The sequence below is a fragment of the Bufo gargarizans genome, chromosome 4, assembly GCF_014858855.1.
Source record: "Bufo gargarizans isolate SCDJY-AF-19 chromosome 4, ASM1485885v1, whole genome shotgun sequence".
NCBI lineage: Eukaryota > Metazoa > Chordata > Amphibia > Anura > Bufonidae > Bufo > Bufo gargarizans.
This window is the reverse complement of record NC_058083.1, coordinates 267,697,940-267,712,717: the sequence shown is the minus strand read 5'-3', so window position 1 is coordinate 267,712,717 and position 14,778 is coordinate 267,697,940. Positions and strand designations below refer to the sequence as shown.

At 43.2% G+C, this 14,778-nt stretch overlaps 1 protein-coding gene across 12 annotated transcripts in view; it reads left to right on the top strand.

The window, feature by feature from the left end:
* Positions 1 to 9,825, top strand: part of SNAP91 (synaptosome associated protein 91) — a 162,860-nt gene extending 153,035 nt beyond the window's left edge. For all 12 annotated transcript variants that reach the window (XM_044289042.1, XM_044289039.1, XM_044289036.1 and 9 more), the window contains 7 exons: positions 1,880 to 2,026; positions 3,798 to 3,828; positions 4,440 to 4,551; positions 4,641 to 4,724; positions 6,532 to 6,636; positions 6,713 to 6,814; positions 8,535 to 9,825. In XM_044289042.1, the coding sequence (XP_044144977.1) occupies positions 1,880 to 2,026; positions 3,798 to 3,828; positions 4,440 to 4,551; positions 4,641 to 4,724; positions 6,532 to 6,636; positions 6,713 to 6,805 (572 nt within the window). In that variant the 3' untranslated portion in view covers positions 6,806 to 6,814; positions 8,535 to 9,825. The remainder of the gene's footprint in view (positions 1 to 1,879; positions 2,027 to 3,797; positions 3,829 to 4,439; positions 4,552 to 4,640; positions 4,725 to 6,531; positions 6,637 to 6,712; positions 6,815 to 8,534) is intronic.
* Positions 9,826 to 14,778: the final 4,953 nt, after the last annotated feature.

Sequence of the window (14,778 nt, the reverse complement as noted above, 5' to 3'; positions counted from 1 at the left end):
CTTTTACGAAAATGTCCGGGTTCGGGTCCGTGTCACGGACACCCCAAAATTCGGTACGAACCCGAACTATACAGTTCGAGTTCGCTCATCCCTACTGATGGCCTATCTTCAAGATAGGCCATCAGTATCAGATCCGCATGCAGTTCAACACACCGCACTCCTGCTGATCAGCTGTGACCGTGTTGTTCCAGTGCCGGAAATTGGCACCAGAACTACACGGCTCCATCCATTATGTAAGTGGATGGAGCTTGTAAAGGCAGCATTGCTTCCATTCACATCAATGGGAGCTACATGGTAACAGCTGATCGTCATGGATGTAGGGAGTCCAGATCTGATATGGATGGCCTATGTTGTCTGTTGGCATGTTCACCCTGTAACCGTGCACTGGTTTTAACAATGACGTGTTGCCAAGAGTAATATGGCTGCTAAGCCTGGTCATGTTCCGCTTGAGGACGTGTCTTCCCTGAGGCCAGTAAACGGCTGCAGCAGGGCATGTGACCACTGATGGGATGTCAGACTTGTAGTCCACATGGCAGCAAGGATAGGACCTGTGGCACTGGCACCTAGTGGTGAAGAGATGAGTATATTTTTTATTTTATTTTTTAAACTGTTTAACATCACAAAATAAACTTGCATTTGTGGACGGATAACACCTTTTATACTTATCTTATTTTTAAACGTTTGGGTGATTTGCCTTTTTCAAATTTTCCATGTCCCTTTCTACGTTAAAAAAAGAAATCTTGCACTTTTCACATTGACCAATGAGCCTCACAATATACAGACACTCCCTGCTCTGTAGGGGTGGATTCTCAACAGTCAACATATTTTGATCACAGGCAGGATTACAATGAAAGGGAACACTAAGGCTTCCCTCCTCCCCATCCCTGCACAATGACCTCTGTCTTTATACATGCATGTGGCTGCTGTAAGGCAAATCTCTAACTGTGGGGCAGCAACTCGGACAAGATGACCGACTCCTCGTATTCCTGTAGAAAAGACAGAATATAAAAATCTCTCAGAAAATGAAAGCCAATAAGTAGAAAAGAATATGTTTCAGCATCTGGCTTAGGGTGCATTTACACAAACAGATTATCTGACAGATTTTCTGAGCAATCATTGGTCAGATGGCCGTTTTACACACACAGATCTTTTGTTATTCACACCAATTATTGGTTTGATTGGTCAGATACTCTGTTAGTGTAGTATGTCAGAGTTATCAGTGGTTTGATTCATATGCAAATAAGCGAGTTGGAGCACCAGGGGTGGGGCTGAATTCTTTGAGCACTGTTTTGTAACTCTCCCCGTGCTCTGCACACTCCTCCCTCCACTTGATTGACAGGGCTAGACATGCTGAGGGCAGAGCTGTGTCCTAGCATCTACATATCATCTTCTCTATGGTCTATAGCAGGCATTCTCAAACTGCGGCCCTCCAGCTGTTGTACAACTACAACTCCCACAATGCCCTGCTGTAGGCTGATACCTGTAGGCTGTTCGGGCATGCTGGGAGTTGTAGTTTTGCAACAGCTGGAGGGCCGCAGTTTGAGGATGCCTGGTCTATAGTTTCGCCACACTGAGATCTGCTCAGAAAGCTAATATACATATTACTGCTTTATTCACAAGCACGATATATGATTAGATGAACACCAGTAATATGTGTTACAATATATGATTAGATAAACACCAGTAATGTGTTAGCTTTTTCATTGTCGTTTGCATGTAGCCTAAGCTATACTACAATAAATAATATATCGTCATATAATAACAATAAAAGGCCTTTATATTTAGAATGGTGTTGTTTTTTTTTTTTTTCTTAGAAACCTAAAACCCATTACTAAACCTAATACTATTTTTTACCTTTTTTCTTTCTTTTCCACATCAGTATTTGATGGCTTAGAAGATCTTCTTATGCCAACAATGACCCCCTCATCTCAGCCAGCATCTTCACTCGCATCCGCAAACAATGCCGGCGCCGCTGGTAAAAGTCTTGCCAGTGACCTTGATTCTTCTCTTGCAAGTTTAGTAGGCAGTAAGTCCTGTAATATTTATAGATACACAAAGTCAATTCTGAGCATATTTGTGGATTTGTTCTGTAATCTATTACTGTGAATAATTGTTATCAAAATGTGGTTAAAGGGAGTCACCGTGAAATTACCGTATTTAACCCATATGCAAATGAGCAGTAAAGTGCACCAAAGGCGGCCCATCCATTTTGTGCACCCTTGCTCCATCGCTTTCCTCTGCCAGCCTCTCCATCTCCTTCTTAATTAACATAGCCAGGGGAGATAACTATGCAGGAACATTGTCAGTCGACCTGAGCTAGTGGCTGGCAGGAGGAGAAAGGGTGCATATTTTTCTTCAGAATGAAGCAAGTGATCGCTAAGCAAAATATATCATTACATTCAGCTGAGCTAGCCCTACAAGTGCTTGGTTTAACCCCTTCCCGACCGCCCAGCGTAAATTTATGTTGGCGGTCGGGCACTTAAAAATGGCCCGCTTGCGAGTGGGACCAATGTATGCAATCGACGATAACGTCGATCACATACATTTAACCCCCTGATGCCATGGTCATTGTGACCACGGCATCTTGGAAGTTTACGACCGGGAGCGTCGTACATGGCTTCCGCAAATTAGTTACTATAAAGCCCCTGCCACAGAACAAAGGAACAAAGTATAATAACACAAACTTCAATGCTAATGCATTTGAGTCTATGAGAAATCATTGCTTGTTATAGGTCCCTATGGGAACTATAAAAAAATGTGAAAAAAAGAAGAAAAATTCTAATCACCCCCCCTCCACAAAATAAAAATACATAAATAATTTTAAAAAATTAACATCATGAGCGTTGTCACGTGCGAAAACGTCCATAGTATTAAAATATAAAAAGACAAAATGGCCAATTCAACGTTTTTTAGTCACTTCACCTCCTCACATCAGAATGGTATCAATGAAAAGTACAGATCGTCCCACAAACAAATTAGCCCTCATACAGCTCCGTGAAAAAGTTAGGGGGGGTCAGAATATAGCAAATAGGGATGAGCGAATCGACTTCAGATAAAACATCCAAAGTCGATTCGCATAAAACTTTGTTTCAATACTGTACAGAGCCAGCACTCCGTACAGTATTAGAATGTATTGGCTCCGATGAGCCGAAGACTCCGCGAGACTTCGCATAATAACTTCAGAAATTGATTTATACTGTATAAAAACATTTACTGGAGGTACTACTTGGAACCGAACCAGAGTTGGGGAAATGTTTTTTTACAGTATAAATCAATTTCTGAAGTTATTATGCGAAGTCTCGCGAGTCCGTTTTATAGGAAAGGGTGTAAAAAAAAAAAAAAACTGTGGCAGAATGGTGTGTGTGTTTTCACCTGTTTGCACAGCAACAGCCCTGTTGCTCATAAGCCTGCTTTCTCTGACGAGATCAGTGGAACAGTTCGGGTACGGCCACATGGTCAGGTTTCCTGGTGCAGTTTTGGAAGCCAAAACTCAGGAGTGGATCAATAAAGGATTGAAAGTATAAAGGACAGATACAACCTGATTTTGGCTTTCAAAACTGCATGCAGAAACCTGACCTTTTGGCTATACCCTCAGTGCTCACCAGCTGTCAGAGGCTTTTTTTTTTTTAACTGCTCATTTAGCACCCACTAGAGCACTGACTGTTAGCATAATATGCAGATATTATCAGTGTAGACTCTTCTAATGCTGTACAATGCACTGTTTGGCGGTATCATGACAATAATGTTGCAGCAGAGATGCACAATCGTAAACTTTTTTTTTTTTTTTGACTTTTTAGATCTTGGTATTTCTGGAACCACTGTTAAAAAGTAAGTAGCTTCCAACCAGCGCACCAATGTGGTGTTTTTATTGTTGAAATTAAGAAACCTTAAATAGAAATTCAGGAGGTTTTAAAAAAAAAATGCAGTTGACAGTTTATCAGCACTAAGCACTGCTGGGTCTGAATGAGGAAGGTCAAGTCTCAAACCTAAAACACAATAAAAAGTCAGATCCACGCTGCTTAAAGTGCTCTAATCGCTTATCAGATGAAGGGTGATTCTCCACGTTGTTCCTTTAGACTCCTGTTCACACAGAGATATCGTTGTTCACTGCTGCTGAATATATAGGTATGCGGCGCAATATGCTCAGGTTTTATTTGTGTGAACAGTTGTCTCGGCGGGTTATTTTTCTTTTTTTACTATTGAAGTACAGCTGCAGTCCAGAAGATTACATTAGGTTGTATGCAGTCTGGTGGACTCCAGCTGTCATTCAATAGTTGGTTAATCAGTAGTGGTGCTAAAAGTCCCAATGTAGCCCAGGCCTAAAAGACGGTGTGACAGATCATGCATTTACTGCAGTCCACCAGTCAGCCTGGGTTCACATACTTAATGGCTTGACTTAGTTATGTTTCAGTATATTAACATGGCATGTAACGTTACAGGGGAGACCTTCAGTGGAATGCGGGAGAGAAGAAGTTGACAGGAGGTGCTAACTGGCAACCAAAGGTAGCTCCGGCCACATGGGCATCCGGTGGTCCATCAACTGCTTCTATGGTAATTGTATGCACTTGCCATTGCCATGATACTTATTATGTAAACAGCTTTAACTGATGTTGTATCTCGTCCTGTTTTATATTTTTTAGCAAGGATCAGTTCCTCCAGGGAGTGCAGGAGCCCAGGCAGCAAGTGCTTCTCCAGGTGCACAGCCAGCACCAGGATTTGGTCTAGTAAGTTTGCTGACATAAAGGAAATACTTAAAAAGAACAGCTCCTGGTTAAATTGCTTGTTTCCTCGGTCCAGAAAGGGGGCGTCCTTGTTGCTGTATACATATTCATCAGCTAAACTTTGATGTGCGATTTCTTAATATTGGTGCACTGTAAGGTGGAGCACGTTTCTCCCCATTCAGTGTGCTCTTTATTCATTAACATGGTGCACATGCTCTGGAAGTATAATGGCAGGTTAGACTTGCTGTTTTACAGCACTTTTCCAAGTAGGAAATATAAATCATGCTCTGGCACCAGTATGTGCCCATTTTTTTCCCAGTAGGGGAGTTTTACTAAGCTAAATGCATCTTAATTCTGGCTCAAGGCATACCTGCCTTGGCCCACATTGATTTTGAGTTTTAAAAACCCAAGGAAGAGTGGCTTAGATTAAAAAGGGGGTATGCCTTAGCTGGAAGGACAGTCACAGTGGCTTAAAATGCTACAACGTGCCGCCAGTAGGTGGTGTCAAGTCAGAGAAAAGTGTCCAGATTTATCATCCAGGCTGAGCCACTGTGATAAATGTGGTGGATCTTTAGACTGCTCACGTTTATGCTGTCAAAATGTTAGACAGGATTAGTAAGCCTATTCTAGTACGTTCGAAAATGTGGCTAAGGAGCCTTAGAAAATATCTTTTTGGCATTGTTACACACCCAGATATCAGGCTGTTCTATTTCATTGTACACCCTAAGCTGGTTTCACACGGGCGTTGCGGGAAAAGATGTGGGTGCGTTGCAGGAACATGCGTGATTTTTCAGCGCGAGTGCACAACATTGTAATGCGTTTTGCACGCGAGTGAGAAAAATTGGCATGTTTGGTACCCGAACTTCCTCACAGAAGTTTGTGTTTGGAATCGCTGTTCTGTAGATTGTATTATTTTCCCTTATAACATGGTTATAAGGGAAAATAATAGCATTCTTAATACAGAATGCATAATACAATAGGGCTGGAGGGGTTAAAAATAAATAAAAATGTAACTCCCCTTAATCCACTTGTTCGTGCAGCCCGGCTTCTCTTCGGTCTTCTTTCTTCAGGACCTGGGTAAAGGACCTGTGGTGATGTCACTGCGCTCATCACATGATCCATAACCATGGTGATGGACCATGTGATGAGCGCAGTGACGTCACCACAGGTCCTTTTCCTCACAGAAGAAGACAGAAGAGATGCCGACTGCGCGAGCAAGTGGATTAAGGTGAGTTTTATTTTATGTTTATTTATTTTTTTAACCCCTCAAACTCTTTTGTACTAAGCACTCTGTTTTAAGAATGCTATTATTTTCCCTTATAACCATGTTATAAGGGATGCTTGCGATTTTAACGCAGCCCGTTCACTTCTATGGGGCCTGTGTTGCGTGAAAAACGCACAATATAGAACATGCTGCGATTTTCACGCAATGCACAAGTGATGCGTAAAAAAATCACCGCTCATGTGCACAGCCCCATAGAAAAGAATGGGTCCGGATTCAGTGCGGGTGCAATGCGTTCACCTCACGCATTGCACCCGCGCGGAAATCTCGCTCGTGTGAAAGAGGCTTTATTCTATCATTATCTCTTGTATTGTTACCTTATTTGCATGTGACACCCAGTAGTCCGGTATTGAACTATATTTTAGTAATGAGTTTTTTCATATATGACTTTGGGGTGTAGTTGAGATGCACTATTGCAATTTATAAATGTGTCTTCTAAGTTTTAGAAAAGTTAATGATTTACAAGTACAGTGCCTGCATATATGTTGATACTGGTGATGTAAAACTGTTACCCTTGCTTTCATTTAGCCTGCATCTGGGACAGGGGTACCAATGATGCCCCAACAGCCAATGATGTATGGCCAGCCTATGATAAGGCCGTCATTCGGTGGAGCTTCTGTTCCTGGTGCCCCGGTAACATTCTGCTTTTAATAGCGTTTTGGTCATAGTGCCCTTGAGTTGCTGTGTGTTTACTTTGTTTTACTTACAGCTATCTCCGAGTATGACTCCTGCTTCACAAAGCCCCAAGAAACCCCCCTCAAAGGATCCATTAGCGGATCTCAACATCAAGGACTTCTTGTAAATCTGTAAGGTAATTCTCTCAGACTTTTGTGGGCACTATTTACCATTGGAGCCTGAAGATGTTATATAGCAGAAGGCAGAAAAGTCTTAGGCCTCATGCATACGACCGTATGTACTTTGCGGTCTGCAAAAAACAGATCTACAAATGGTACAGATGACGTCCATGTGCATTCCGTATTTTGCAGAACAGAACAGCTGGCCCCAATAGAACAGTACTATCCTTGTCCGTAATGCGAACAATAATAGGACATGTTCTATTTCTTTGCGGAACGGGAATACTGCTTTATTCTTAGACACAATACAGGATTATGAAGAACCCAGTAATATTTATTAGCTTTCTAAAAAACATTATTCTCAATATAATAAGCACATAGACTTTTTTCTTATGGCATAAATATGGAAGAAAAAATATCTGAAGAAAAAAAACTCTACTAAGATTCAAACCTGGGATCTTCACAAACAAAACCAGTTGCTTAACCTCTATGCTATATGACAATGAAAATCCAGTGATGGCATGCATCTAGTGTGAGAATTTGACTCTTTACTGCTGCACGGGGAGCTCCTACAGGTCGCTGGACCATGGACCTCTACTTAGCTACATTTACTGCCATACAGCATTTTCGGTTGATAGAATAATGTCTTCTCCCCCCGTGTGAGTTGAAGATCAGAATATGGTCTTAAAGGGTAGTTTACTATAGCTGCTTCTAATCTCACCGATTTTTCCTTCTTTCCTAATAAAATAATTTATATAGCACCAACATATTCCGCAGCAATTCATGCACAAAAGATATGAAAAATCTTGTTTAGGTCCAGCCATCTTTTATAAAAATGTACTATACTTAAAGGTCATAACAAATCACCCAGTCGGCATCTGTATGCACAGATATCAAGTGCATTAGTGAGGTGTAGGGCTTACTGGTGTATGGAGGGTTTGGGTTCTGAGGAATAATATAGAAAGAGGGAAATAGAGAGGAGTTAGAATAAGGAGGATAAGTGCATACAAGTCACATTAGGGAGTGTGATAGGTTGGCCTTAAAATATGTATCTTTAGGACAAACTTAAAACTGTGGATGTTGCTAATTTTATTGACTGGGTAGAACATTACAAAGAACTGGAGCAGCTCAAGAAACCTTAGAAATTCTTAGAGAAAAAAAGTGGAAGGTTTGGATTATGGTGGATAAAGAGGTAGACTGAGATGAGAGAGGAGATGTAGAGTGGTGTGGCACTGGGGAGAGCTTTGTGATCGAGAACGGTAACTTTAAATTGTATTCTAAAATGAACAGACAGCCAGTGCAGTGGCGTACCACATAGGAGAAAGGAATTATCAGGACAGCTACATCTGTACTTACACAGGAAAATATGGCAGTACAGAAGAACTGTGCGTCTGTAATGCTGTAATGTCCTATGCAGGTGCATACCTAGCTGTGTAATACATATCCCACTATAACCAAATGGTTTTGCTCTGGCTGTGCAAACCGATATATCAGAAGGCAATTGAGGCTAAATGTATGGCAGATCGTGCTGTCTAATCACGGTCTGCTGACCGCAAATATGTATGGGGATGAGATCTCTACATGTAAATGCAGAGGTCTCCACTGACGAGCAGGCAATTGTCGGGAAGGAACGCTTCCATCCTGACAATTGTCCGCCTCATCTGCTGGTCTAATACAGGCTTTGTAGACCTATTATTATAGTCCTACATAAAGCTAATTTTTATTTTTTTCTCCTAGATTCTGTTTTGTGACCTGAATACATATGTCTGGAGCCTTCGAAGAACAGATTGCTGCTCAGAGTTTTCTAAGTGAGCCACCAGTACCAAACCCAGTGCTTAGATTTCTCTTCTGAAACGCGTAGCACAGCTGTGAAAGTGATCATTAGGATTCTGTATTGCCCTAGCAGTAACCCGCTACTATATACCATATTTTGTTCATTTTTGTGTTTTTGGGTTCTCTGTGTTTTCCAGTTTCCATGAGTGGGTGTAATTTCCCCCATGCCTTCTAGTGCTATTCCTGTCCCTGCCTGATGGGGGCAGAACACGCAGCTGTTGTGTGCTGAGCAGTCTGGACAGATGTGTCTGTGTTTTTTGAACGTTTCAATGTATATAATGTTTGGACATCCCCTGTTCTTCTATCGAGTATGAAATCTTGTGTGATCACAGCAGAAAACACTCCAATTCAACCCTCTGTTTTGTGTGCGAGAACTACCCACAGGACTATTAATTGTGGAAAATGAAGCTGTTTGTTTTTGTGGTAATTTATATGTTTAAAGTTATTTATAATTTAAATGAATATGAAATGAAATCTTCCTCCACATATATAGTTATGCACTGCTATAGAGACAAATCATATCAGAAATATATCATATTTATCTTTTTGTTGATTTTAAATATAATATATATTTTAATTATATTTTTCAGTTTTTGCATTCAAACTAGTATATTGGTCCATTTTGCAAAATCAGTCTGCGCATCTCTTCATTGTAGTTGCAGCAGGGCTATTAATTTTCGTGGAGTGTTACAAAAAAAATATAATTTTTATTTATCTTAAATTTTATTGTACGCGTACATCTTGTTTTGTGTTTATTTTAGCACTTTTTTCCCTCTGAGTTCACTGTGAGTAGTTTTGTACCATTTGTGACCAAATTTCCTGCTGATCAGCAAGGTCCACCCCATCTTGTACATATTGTGCACATTTCATTTTTTCGTTCACACACTCATCCCGTTGTGCGCTGACCGCTTTGGCTTAAGGTTTTGGTGCATACAAATAAGGTCACTGTTGATCAGTGTTACAAGTGGCTTGGCAGCTGTTTGTAGAAGTTTACTGGATAGGAACGACGTTCACCTGTTGTAAGTCTTTCAATTTAATTATTTATTCGATGGTCGTATCTGAATTTACTGTGGGGATAACATACACTCTAAATGGGGATCAAGTATTTAAAATCAATTTCCAACTGGCTTTCCTTTGTATCATGGTTTAAAGACCCAGTGCATGTATGCCCTGTAAGATGCAATAAACACCTTGAACAGAAGCAAATGCAAACTGCTTGTTGAGTCTGTTTTTTATTTATTTTGTTATGTTTTATTTAATTAAGATACTTTCTGTAATGCGAGGGGTTATCTCATTACAGACTGATATGGACAGTGAGTGTAGACCCACTGTTCCAACCAACTGGTTTGGCTTTGGTCTACTCCTGAGGGATTTATCCTGGCTGTTCCTTGGTTCTCATCCTTTAACCCCTATACAGGGATCTGGCCTTTGCTGCAGGGGAGCCACCAGGTTGCTACCTATTGGAATATTCCCGATGTGGTTGGCTCCTGACCCACTGGGATCAGAGACACCTGTGCAAAACAGCGGGTGATCAGGCAATACACGTAGTCAGGAAACAGGCAGAAGTCAGGGCAGGCAGGAACATAGAAGACTGACGGCAGAAATAAACCACCTGGTCCATCTAGTTCGATTTCTTTTTAAATATATATATCTGTTTATCCCAGGCATGTTTAGATTCACTTAATGTAGATTTCACAACCACATCTGCTGCTAGTTTGTTCCAAGCTTTAACCACTCTTTAAATAAAATATTTCCTGACATTGCTCCTGATCTTATCCTGATCTTACAGCTAGTTTCAGATTGAGTCCTTGTTGTGTTTAGCTTCTCATTAAGAACACTTACCTCCTGAACCTTATTTACACTTTAACATATTTAAAGGTTTCTATTGTGTCCCCCTTTGCCTTCTTTTCTCAAGACTATACAGATTAAGTCTATCCTGGCATGTTTTATGCTTAAGACCCTCCACCAGTTTTGTAGCCTGTCTCTGCATCCGTTCCATTTAATCTATGTCCTTTTTGTAGGTGGGGTCTCCAGAACTGGACAAAGTATTCTAGATGTGGTCTCACTAGCACTCTGTACAGTGGGATCACAGTTTCTCTCTTCCTACTGGTTATACCTCTAGCTATACAGCTAAGCATCTTATTTGCTTTCCCTGTCTGTCCACACTGTGCACTAATTTTGAAGCTGTCTGATATCAGAACGCCCAAATCCTTCTCTTCTGAAGTCCTCAGGCAGAGTATGTACGAATCCATGAAACAGTTCAGAGGACTGGGCAGGTGGCTTAGAGTCAGTACAGTGAACAGGCACAAGTCAAGTAACCAGGCAGAGAGTCAAGATCCAGGAAACAGGCAGAAGTCGGTACACAAAGAGATTATAGCTCTTTTGCTGGCCTAGCAAGCAAATGAAACCAAAAGGAAACAGGTGCTTGGGAAAGCAGTGAAACAAACAGCCCAGCATATGAGGGCTGACTAGCTCATTAGTCAAAACAGCTAAACACAGAGCAAGAGGGGAATTAACCCTTGCAGGGTGAGTAATGAATAGACACTAATACACATACCTAGCAGCCAGGCTGCAGCATGGGACACCAGAGTCTAGTGGCTCAGAAGCTAGGTGTCACGGCCATGCCCATGACCGTGACTCCTTGACCGCATGCGGTTGCCTGCGGTTTTGTATGGGTATTCAACCATGGGTGAGGGCCGCTGGTGTGTGGCCTCACTTGTGGTTGCCGCAGGCAACTAGTGTGGTATTTTGCAGCAGAGCAGCTTGAGCATCGCTAGGCAGCTTGCTGCCCTGGCATGCGGTCTCACCTGACTCCCTTTTTGTTAGGTGTGTGTGTTGTGTGCACGGTGTATTATGTTTTGTGTGCACTTCCCCTTATATGTGTGTTTTCCCTTCTGTGTGCTGGAAGGGTTAACTTCCTTCCCAGTGTGTGTGATGTCACTGGGTGTGGTTGACCGGTGGGTGTGGCCTTTTGGCCTATATAGCCTGAGTCTCTTGCAGGCTTCAGTAGGTTGCTTCAGCCCTGCTAGCTGGAGCAGCCTCCTGTGTATTTAATCTGCCTGTGAGAGCCACCACTGTGGTCATACTGTCACGGCTGAGGATGGGGGAAATCCTCAGCCGTGTGTTGTTGGAGGATGTCCGGTCGCTGCTTGGCCAGGACCACAGCATTAGGGAGCAGGTCATCTCCTATTGCGTCCCTAACGCTGACCCTGTCTCCTGTCAGTATGAGCCGACCTTGATGGTAGGAGGGCTTATACGCCGGAACCTAAAGTCCCTACAAGCCCTCAAGTCTGCCCTGACCTAGGTGACAGAGTAGGACAACCCACTCCTCCAAGACAGGGAGGATCAGGAGTCCCAATGGCCAAGCTGTAGGGAAAAGGGGAACACAAATGCAAACCAATGTATATGGCAGGTGCTGCACTAGTTCCAGCCACCTGCCACAGCCCTGCTGACTGGACCAGTGTGCAGGAAATCTGAAGTCCACAAATACATCCACACACCGGAACCCAGATACATGGCAGCACAGAAATATACAAGAAAGCATAAACCGAACATCACACAGACAAAGACAAACTGAACATAAACTTATGACCACAGTGGTGGCTCTCACAGGTGGATCAAATACACAGGAGGCTGCTCCAGCTAGCAGGGCTGAAGCAACCTACTGAAGCCTGCAAGAGACTCAGGCTATATAGGCCAAAAGGCCACACCCACCGGTCAACCACACCCAGTGACATCACACACACTGGGAAGGAAGTTAACCCTTCTAGCACACAGAAGGGAAAACACACATATAAGGGGAAGTGCACACAAAACATAATACACCGTGCACACAACACACACACCTAACAAAAAGGGAGTCAGGTGAGACCGCATGCCAGGGCAGCAAGCTGCCTAGCGACGCTCAAGCTGCTCTGCTGCAAAATACCACGCTAGTTGCCTGCGGCAACCACAAGTGAGGCCACACACCAGCGGCCCTCACCCATGGTTGAATACCCATACAAAACCGCAGGCAACCGCATGCGGTCAAGGAGTCACGGTCATGGGCATGGCCGTGACACTAGGTGAGTGATGTGGCATCGGTAGCCACCCTAGATAGCGGCATGGCAGCAGGCATGATGCATCGCCATAACACAGACATCCTCTTTGCTATTAGAGCTGCCACACCCAGACCACTTCCTTATGGTGGATGTTGCACTAGTGTTATGTGGAGACCCAGCAGAGCAGTTCTTCCTTCTGGCTCATAGATGGGGGTGTGACGTGTGCTGCCTTCTCTTTATTACGTTGATATGCCCTAAGAGGGCACATGGACATGTTAGCTGTCCACATGAGACCCCTTCAAGCTCATTGAAAGCGAAACACAGAAACCTATACAAAGGATTAGTCCTCGTTCACATTTCCGCGTCAGTGACACAACCGTAAAAAAAAAAGCGCACGTCTTTCATTTGTGAAGGATCCGTGGTTTGTCCGTGTCTGTTTTTACCATCCGTGTGTCATTCGTAATTCACTGACGTTGCTCAGCTGAAAATTAATTTCCAAATTTCCCGACCTCAGCGCCGCCTCATAATCTTCTGTGACTCCTCCCGCTCTCCCTCCCTCCCCCTTCCTCCTGCTGTAAGATCGCTGTGACGCCTCCCCCCCTCCTCCTGCTGTAAGATCGCTGTGACGCCTCCCCCTGCTGTAAGATCGCTGTGACGCCTCCTCCTGCTGTAAGATCGCTGTGACGCCTCCCCCCTCCTCCTGCTGTAACATCGCTGTGACGCCTCCCCCCTCCTCCTGCTGTAACATCGCTGTGACGCCTCCCCCCTCCTCCTGCTGTAACATCGCTGTGACGCCTCCCCCCTCCTCCTGCTGTAACATCGCTGTGACGCCTCCCGCTCTCCCTCCAATGTTACAGCAGGAGGGAGGGACGGAGAGCGGGAGGCGTCACAGAAGATTGAGGCGGCGCTGAGGTCGGGAAAGGCTGAGCTGGACACGAACGGCGGCGGGTGCGGGCGGCAGCTTGGATCCATTTACATCCCCTTGGGCACCTTATTTTTATGAATGACAGGTTAGTAATAGCGTATTTTTAGCAAAATGAGCCTACAGATTACATTTATAAGACCACATTAGGAATGGTTAAAGCTCCCTCAACATAACCATATTTTTATCTGGAGGGGGTGAAACCTGGTGACAGAATCCCTTTAATTATCTTACAGATAAGGGGTTGTAAAAATGTTATCTTCTCTAAATTTATGTTATCTCAGAGACCTGGTGCCCCGACTATGTCTATAGAAGATTCTTTAGATCTTGTAGTGTGGCATAAGTCCCGGGGACAAATTCAGTCCAGTATTTAAAGTGTCAAGCAGTGTTATAAATTTGTATTCCCAAATTCTTCTACCTCTTTGGGATTTGAAGTTACCTTTTAATATGAGAACTTTCATGTGTTCTTCATTGTGTCCTGAGCTACAGAAATGCTTAGCCACAGGAAAGTGTAGCTTCTTCTCTTTAATTGTGTGGCGGTGGGACCTAATCCTTGCATTGAGTTTCTGTCCTGTTTCCCCAACGTAGAGGCCTCCAACAGAACATTTAGTGCAGAGAATCAGATAAACAACATTAGATGTAGAACGTGAATGTCCCAGGGATCTTATAGTGCTTGCTGTGTGTTGGGGATCAGGATCTTATCTGTTGTCATTATATGGGAACAGGTTTTGCGTCTTCTTATATTACAGGGATGGGTTCCTTTTTCTCTGGTACATGGCCTTGAACTTGATCTGATCAGAATGTTCCTTAGATTTGGAGGTTGTCGGTAAGCTAGTAAGGGGAGATCTGGGAAGATTGTTTTAGTCGATCATCCTTACGTAGGACATGATGTAATTTTTTGGCAGTTTTCCTCAGTAGCTCTAGTTGTGGGTTGTAGGTCCCAACCAGAGGTACGCGCTGGTTCTGTTTCTTTTCAGAAAGTTGACTTCTGGGGATCTTGGCGGCTCTTGTGATCTGATCTTCAATTAAAGCAGGATGATAGCCCTGGTGTAAAAATGTCCTTTTCAGATATTGTAAATGCTCATCCCTGTCTGATGGGCTGGAACAGATTTGGTTATATCTGATGGCTTGACTATAGATGACAGACTTTTTTTTTGTGCTGCGGCAGGGGAGGGAGAGGTGTGTC